The sequence below is a fragment of the Muntiacus reevesi genome, chromosome 5, assembly GCF_963930625.1.
Source record: "Muntiacus reevesi chromosome 5, mMunRee1.1, whole genome shotgun sequence".
NCBI lineage: Eukaryota > Metazoa > Chordata > Mammalia > Artiodactyla > Cervidae > Muntiacus > Muntiacus reevesi.
The window spans coordinates 26013740-26022340 of record NC_089253.1 but is presented as its reverse complement, the minus strand read 5'-3'; the positions used below and the strand labels follow the sequence as shown (position 1 = coordinate 26022340).

General features: G+C 39.9%; 1 protein-coding gene across 1 annotated transcript; it reads right to left on the bottom strand.

Annotated features, from left to right (window-relative positions):
• Positions 1-7309: 7309 nt before the first annotated feature.
• On the bottom strand, positions 7310-8245 carry LOC136168985 (olfactory receptor 10D1B-like). The gene has a single exon (XM_065936734.1). It carries the CDS (start codon positions 8243-8245, stop codon positions 7310-7312), a length of 936 nt encoding a protein of 311 aa, XP_065792806.1.
• Between the last annotated feature and the right edge of the window lie 356 nt (positions 8246-8601).

The following is an 8601-nucleotide window of genomic DNA, read 5'->3' as shown; positions in this document are numbered from 1 at the left end:
ATAATAGTGAAAGAGGAGAGTGAAAAAATTGGCTTAAAAGTCAACTTTCAGAAAACTAAGATCATGGCATCTGGTCCCATCACTTCATGGCAAATAGATGGGGAAACAATGGAAACAGTGAGAGACTTTATTTTGGGGGGCTCCAAAATCACTGCAGATGGTGACTGCAGCCATGAAATTAAAAGGTGTTTGCTCACTGGAAGAAAAGCTATGACCAACCTAGACAGCATATTAAAAGCAGAGACATTACTTTGCCAACAAAGGTCCATCTAGTCAAAGCTATGGTTTTCCCAGTAGTCATGTATGGATGTGAGAGTTGGATTATAAACAAAGCTGAATGCTGAAGAATTGATGCTTTTCAACTGTGGTGTTGGAGAAGACTCTTGGAGTCCCTTGGACTGCAAGGAGATCCAACCAGTCAATCCTAAAGGAAATCAGTCCTGAATATTCATTGGAAGGACTGATGCTGAAGCTGAAGCTCCAATAATTTGGCCCCCTGATGCAAAAAACTGACTCATTGGAAAAGACCCTGGGAAAGATTGAAGGCGGGAGGAGGAGGGAACAACAGAGGATAAGATGGTTGGATGGCATCACTGACTCGATGGACATGAGTTTGTGTAAGCTCTGGGAGTTGGTGGTGGGCAGGGAAGCCTGGCGTGCCCCAGTCCATGCAGTCTCAAAGAATTGGACACTACTAAGCAACTGAACTGAAACTGAACTGGGTTGTTCATACTTTAGATTATTATTAATAGTGCTCTTATAAAAATTTATATATAAGTGAAACTAGATGTGAATGGTTGCTTTCAACCTTTCTATAGAAATGAGCAAAAATAAATGCAAAAAAAACACTACAAAGCCTATAAAATCCTAAATGCGCTGATTTGATCTAAATGATTATGTTGTTTTATGTGAAATAAATTAATTGATACTGAATTTAATCAAAGAAATATATTTATATTTGTGAGTTTTATGCTTCATTTGTCAACTTGATTTCATTTTTTAATTTTTTCTTAACTTTTTATTTTATATTGCTGTATAGCCTATTAACAATGTTGTGATAGTTTCAGGAGAACTACGAAGGGACTCAGCCATACATACACATGTATCCATTCTCCCCCAAGCCCCTCTTCCATTCAGGCTGCCACAGAGCATTTAGCAGAGTTCCCTGTGCTATATGGTAGGTCCATGTTGGTTATCATTTTAAATTTAGCAGTGTGTACCTGTCCATCCGAAACTATTCAAGGTATATTCAATCATCCTTTGAATTATCCTTCTTACGCTTGTTGTAATCTTACTTCTTTTAAAAATTAGCTTTTAATTTATCAATATATTATTTTTATCAGCTAATTAATTAAATTTTAAAGGGATTATAGCAATTAGATTTTGGGGGAAAATCTAAAGGGGTCTTCAGTTTATGATGAGGGAAGTCTCCACAGGATAATGATGTTGGATGTTGTTGGATAACAATGCTGTTTGGTGACCACGGTAAGAAAGAGTTGCTTTCAGCAGATGTCTGGGCAAATAGAGTTGACCAAACACCATCACGGGTCACAGTACATATCAGACAAGGCCACAGGAAGGTGTTATCAAAGTGGAAAAATAGACATCCCTGTTCATCAATGCTGTAGCCTTGTTGTTGCAGAGTTCAAAATCAACCCTGGGGAAATGAAGGATGAGGGCAGAAAGTTCAAAATTGACTAAGCTTGTAACTTGAATGTAAGAATTTTGTAACTTGAATATAATAAGTGTAACTTGAATGTCATTGACTTCAATGTAACTAGGATATTTTTCCTACCAACCATTTGGCAGAAATGGAGGTGCAAGGTAAAAATAAGTTAGGTATGGAAAAATAAAGGAAGCTACATTTTGTGCATCTGAGTTTGGCCCATAGGAACAACAGTTGCCCACTATATATCTTCTTTGTATGTTTGCATGAGTGCTCAGTCCTGTCTGACTCTGCAACCCGATGGACTGTAGCCTCCCAGGCTTCCCAGACAATGATACTGGAGTGGGTTGCCCTTTCCTCCTCCAGGGAATCTTCCTGAGCCAGGGATCGAATGTGTGTCTCTTGCGTCTCCTCCATTGGCAGGCTGGTTCTTTATCACTGAGCCACCTAAGAAACCCACTTACACATTTGAAATGACCTTAAATTGTGACTCCCCAAGAGATACATAATGATGTAAGTTATATACATGTATCTGGATGTGGTCGGGGACCTGGTAATATGATGGCTAGGAATAGAATTATGGGTGGAAGATAATAGGCCTAATTATGTTCAATGGACTTTGAAAATTATTCAGCCAGTGCAATTTTACTACATTTTCTCTGACCTTCAAGCTTACACCTCATTTCAAAGGGCCCAGCAAACCAGCTTTGGTCAGTCACCGACTAACAAGGTCCTCTGGAAGGTTTCCATGGAAACCAAATGCAGAGCAGCAGGAGAGCATGGATAGCCTAACAATTAATTTCAAGCCTGCTGTTTCTCTTTTTCCCTACCATATAGCCAATGCTTTTAGCATGGCTTTTGCCAAATGAATACAAATAATACCATGCTACAAACATTTAAAATACTATAAAATACTATATTACCAATATACAATAAAAATAGAACATATTACTACATATATATACAAATGAGTTATACATATATGTATAATATACATTGTATGTACATACCATTTATATATAATAACAATATTTTTTATTTGTTTTATAATAATAGCTGCTATATTATAAGCATATAACATAATATTAAGGATTATATATTACTGATTTTTTTTTGGCTAAAAAGGGAAAAGAAACTAATAACTTTTTTATTTCTCTTGACATTTCTATGCCTTAACCACTCCTAGATTTTCCTCTTATGACCATCCCCATTCTCAAATTTTTAAATCCTACCAGCCAGCAATACACAGTTCATATGTGATCTTCTCTTTTAGGCTCACCCTGGTATTCCCAGACCAAATAAACATCTCTCATTTGAACCCACTTCATATTTTAATTACATTTCTTTTAACAGATAATACTTAATTTGTTTCGTAATTAATTACATAAAGACCTCTGCCCGAATCAGGTTTTCTTTCTCTGTAGAATCTAGCTAAGTGACTTAATAGTGACTCAATGAATGTTTGCTAAATTAATGCATCAATTAAAAAAAGAAGAAATCAACTTAGACTTCAGATCCCTTAGAGAAGAGAACTCCCAGTTTAGTGCCCTCATTTCTGAGCACTCAGTAAGACACACAGACCTCTTTCCTTTTTTTTAGGAGAGGTATTTATGTGTAGGATCTCTGAGGTCCCTTCCGCCTCAACAGTTCTATTTGATAATCATGATCTAAAAATAAGATCTAACTATGTTGCATTTAGACTATCTTTTCATGTGGACTCTAGTCTAAATTTTTCTCTCTCGGTCTGCTCATCATTTGCTTCCAAGTAAATAGACTTAGCTCTATAAATAATAAGCTAGCCAGAGAGTTGAGGACCAGGCTATGCAAAGGCATCACTTACTAAAGTATATCCGTGCTCAGACCCTGTGCTGAACCACTGCATGGGACATAAAGATGGGTTTATGTGGTACAAGATATATGAGACATACAGTACCTATTCTCAGAGAATTCACCAGCTACGAGGTGGAGAAGACAAGTACACACAGATAACTATAAAAACCATGGAGGAGGATTCAGGAAGAAGGGGACACATATGCCTATGGCCGATTCACGTCACTCTATGGCAAAAGCCATCACAATATTGTAAAGCAATTATCTTCCAAATAAAATAAATAAATAAAATTTTAAAATTTATTCTAAACAGACAGACTCAGTATAAGATTTATATCCTAAATTAGATACCAATTCATTCTTTTAAGTGAAGCTGCATTGGAGAACAGAGTCCTAACTTTTTCCTCACTTGTTCCATGTTATTTTATGTATGTTGTTTGGGCTCTCTGGATTCAGTTGTCTCACCATATATAAAATGAAATCATTGCTTTATATGATCTTTAAGGTCTCATAAATTTCTATCTTCCTATGTCTTACAGGACTTAAGAATGTAGCTCTTTGTTTTCATAGAAATGGTTTGTTTATTGGCGTCCCTAAAGGACTTTTATATTCACTTTAAAAATGATGGATTTTATTCTGTTGATGTATTAACAGAATTATTATTAGTCCCATTGACTATATCATGTGTGTGTGTGTGCATGGGTTTTGTGTGTGTGTGTGTGTATTTAAGGAAATTAAATATTCCTTGGTGCTCTCAAAATAACTGAGAATGTAAAATACTTCTAAATTTTGGGTATCAAAACTGCAGGGGATAGCATGAGATACAAATTTTCACAGCACCTACTGATGGAAAGAATTAGCAAGTATCGGATTAATTGAAGCCATGAGAAGTGTCAGGGTTGATAAACTGAACCTTCTGCATTTCCTCTTAAAATTCATTCTGAGTGTCAGATTGCTCACCCTGACCCTGCTGTTTGATCTAACTTCTTTGCTTTAATTCTGCTTTTTAATAGGCACCAGGCAAAGCCAGCTCTGATCACTGGAATGTGATCGAAAGATTCCAATGGTGCTTCTTTGAGAAAAGAAGATTCCATGCTCAGAATATGTAGCCATTTGAAACCTGGAATTATTTTAACTGTTTTGTCTAGACCATTTAGTTGCATCATAACTGGCAAGTGACATTTTTATCACTAACTCTCACAAAAAGGTAATATCATAGAATCCCTCTCTTTTAATGCAATAATTCAGGAAGAAATCAGTCTTACCTTGGAAATGCTAGAAAAACTGAGGTGAATGAAATTTTGCCTGAGCGTGTGTGTAGAAAGTAGGCTGTATATTAGTGTGTGTGTGTGTGTGTGTGTGTGTGCACGTGCACATATACACATGTATGTTACACTCACACTTAGTTCTTCCCTGGAATACTAATTGCAGAGAAAACCCAGACCAAAAAACTTTAACAAGCCTTCTTGTACTTCCAGTATCAATTCCCAGCCTTATTAATCCACTTGGCCCTGATATGCAGCTCAGAAGTGAGAATTAAAAATTAGAGGGCAAAAATAAAAGCCAAAGTCATAACGAGCAGGAGAAGCATCTCATAAGAGTGGGTACCTTTGAGATTAATTAACTAGAAAATTCTCTTCACAATGATTCCCTTAGAGAAATCTTACAGCTTGGTGAAGTGGTAAGAAAAGTTTTGTCAATGTGTTTCTTATCTGGAACTTTTCATTACCTCCTTTGGGAAAGAAGGACCGTTTCTGAGTCTCAAACAGTGATGTTTATAGGGATGAACATAGAAAACGCATACTGTTATCAGCAGCACAAATCATACATTGGATATGGGAGGCATTACAACAGATCTGGGCTTGGAAATCTCAGTTTTCTAGGACTATGGGGACAAAATACTGTACCACAGATTGGGTGGCATAAACAACAGACATTTATTTTCTCACAGTTCTGGAGTCTAGGAGTCTAAAATCAAGGAGACAAAAGGGTTGGTTTCCTCTGGGAGGACAAGGGGCCCATTTCAGGCTCTGTCCTTGATGACTTGCCGACGGTCACCCTCGTGCTCGTCCTCATGCCAACATTCCTCTGACTGTATCCCTGGTGTCTCTTTGTGTTTGAAGATTACCTTTCTTATAAGGACATCAGTCATGTTGAATTGGGGTCCACCCTAAGAGCCTCATTTTCATTTAATTGCCGCTTTAAAGGTCCTATCTCCAAATTACAGCCACAATCTGAGGTGTGGGATCTGGTGGGGGACAGTTAAGACTCCAACGTGTGAATCTGGGGGAAAAACACAATTCAGTCTATAACAGAGAGGTTATATATAGGTTGACCCTCTGAGCTCTTACAACCAGGAAGCTGAAGATTGGGAAGAGATCATATAGACTCAGAGAGGTTTAGAAGGGTTTGTGTATGTATGTGTGTGTGCTTAGTCATGTCCAACTCTGTGATCGTATGGACTATAGTCCACCAGGCTCCACTGTCCATGGAATTCTCCAGACAAGAATACTGGAGTGCGTTGCCACTTTCTCCTCCAGGGGATCTTCCTGACCCAGGGATCGAACCCACATCTCTTATGTCTCCTGCATTGGCAGGCAGATTGTTTACCACTGCACCACCTGGAAAGATTTAGGATATATTCAATTTAGAGTCATTTGAAGTGTATTTGAAGCTTCCCCTTTAGACTCTTGTTTACTGAGCAACAAAAAAATAAAAAGGTTTTTAAGAGTTTAAGAGAAGAGACCAACAAGAGTCTGTCTCTGATCCAGGAGTGATTGCTAGCTCACACCAGTGCCTGGAGGTACAGACACAACTGTGCTGGTCTGGCCTGGAAGTTTCCATGGCTGCTCTGATTATGAGAAGTACAGAGACAGGAATAAAGACTGGTCTCTGTCTCTACCCCCTTCTCATCCATCACCCTCTTTCCAGTGTCCTTTCATCTTTACATTTCTGTTAAAATAAACGCCATAGTCACTAGATTCCCCAAGTGTGATAGTAATGCTCAACGAGTTCAGCTGTGAAAACAAACTGTATTGAAATAGCACATTTTTCAACTTTCCCATATTTCAGCCAAAGCAAAAAGAAATGTAGGCATGGGGACCAAACGCAAATGCTTTCCATAAACAGAGAAGTCAAAGGTACAAAACGATGACATCTAGGATGTCACATTGCCTCCTGGCTGTGCTGAGGAATACAAAACCAAGTTCAGATTTTCTGAAACAGCTTCATAGCGCAGTCACGGCTCTGTGGATTCTCCCCATCTGCCCTTCCCACATTCCTCTTCACATGCTACACATTTCCAACAAAAAGTGACCTCTCTCCTTCCCTTATCAGCAGCATGATAACACACATGTCCCAAGGTCAGAAAGTCAGCCCTCAAGTCTTCTTTCTGCCAATCACTCTTTATGTGTCCTTGCATACGTGCATGCGTGCTAAGTCACTTCAGTTTGTCCAACTCTTTACGACCCCATGGGCTGCAACCCACCAAGCTCCTCTGTCCATGGGATTCTCCAGGCAAGAATACTTGAGTGGGTTGCCATGCCCTCCATCAGGAGATCTTCCTGACCCAAGGATTGAACTCTCATCTCTTATATCTCCTGTATTGACTGGCAGGTTCTTTACTACTACTGCTGCCTGGAAGCCCTATGTGTCATTAACAAGCCATTTTATCTCTTCCAGTCTTAGTCCCCACATCACAAAATGGACATAATCATAATAGTACCTGTCCTCTCAAAGATGTTTGTGAATATTACTGTAGAGTAATATTCCATAAACTATGAAGTGCAGTTGAAGTAGTAGCTACTGATTTCTCTACCTCTGCTCAGGAAGGAAGTCCAGCTGATATAGGACCTTCCTCAGAGATGACTTCACCTCCTTATTCCTGAGGCTGTAGATCAGGGGGTTGAGCATGGGGGTGACCAGGTTATTCAGGATCTGAACAGTTGCATCCATCCAGGGACTTGGGGTTGGCCGTAGGTAGATGAGGACCACTGGCATGTAGAAAAGCAGGATGGCAGTGAGGTGGGCACTGCAAGTGGAGAAGGCGTGCTTTCGGCCGGCTGCAGAGCGGATCTGCAAGATGGAACAGATGATGCGGCTGTAGGAGGTGAGGATGAGAAGGAAGCAGCTGAGTGGCATGAGACCCACACTGATGAACCCCACCATCTCCAGGGCCGAGGTGTCTGCACAAGCCAGCTTCAGCATGACTGGGATATCGCAGAAGAAATAGTCCACCTCATTGGGGCCACAGTAGGGCAATTGGAAGGTGAGTGTAGTTAGAAAGGTGGCCTGAATACAGCCAAAAAAAGAGGTGCCCATGGCCAGGATGGCACACGCTCTGTGACTCATGATTATTGTATAGCGCAGAGGGTAACATATGGCAACAAAGCGATCATAGGCCATTACCGTGTACAGGAAACACTCCGTACAACCCAGGAAGTGGTAGAAGAAGAGCTGGGACACGCAACCTGCGTAGGAGATGGTTCGGCTGTTCCCTGAGAGGTAGAAGAGCATCTTGGGGGAACTCACAGAGGGAAAAAATATGTCACAGACAGACAGTTTACACAGGAAGAAGTACATGGGAGTGTGCAGCCGAGCGGAGGAGACAATCGCCAGTAGGATGAGCAGGTTCCCCATAAGGGTGAAGATGTAGAAGGACAGAAACAGGACAAAGAGCATGGTCTCCAGGTCCTCTGTGTGCGGGATGCCCAGCAGAATAAACTCAGTCACCACCGAGGCGTTCCTCATAGCTGTGATGAAGTCTGACCTTGATAAGGGAGGGGAACACTCAAGTCTGAACACCAATATCAAATAATTAAGCTTTTTGCCAATGAGCACATTGACTGTGTTTTTAACTAGCAACAACCCACCTTCCTATGAATGGCATGTTCTATATTAAAAATATCATGTATTAAGAAAAGGATATTTTACAGCCAGTCTATCCATCTCTTGGAAGGAATGTCTTGAGAGGCTGATGGTTGTTTATGACAAGACCAGAAGTTTTGAGATCTATTCAAATCATTTTCAGGTCAAGTTAGAAACCACTTTACAGTTGTTTAATCCATGGACTCACTCTTTTCAGGCACATTTATATTTTGAAATCT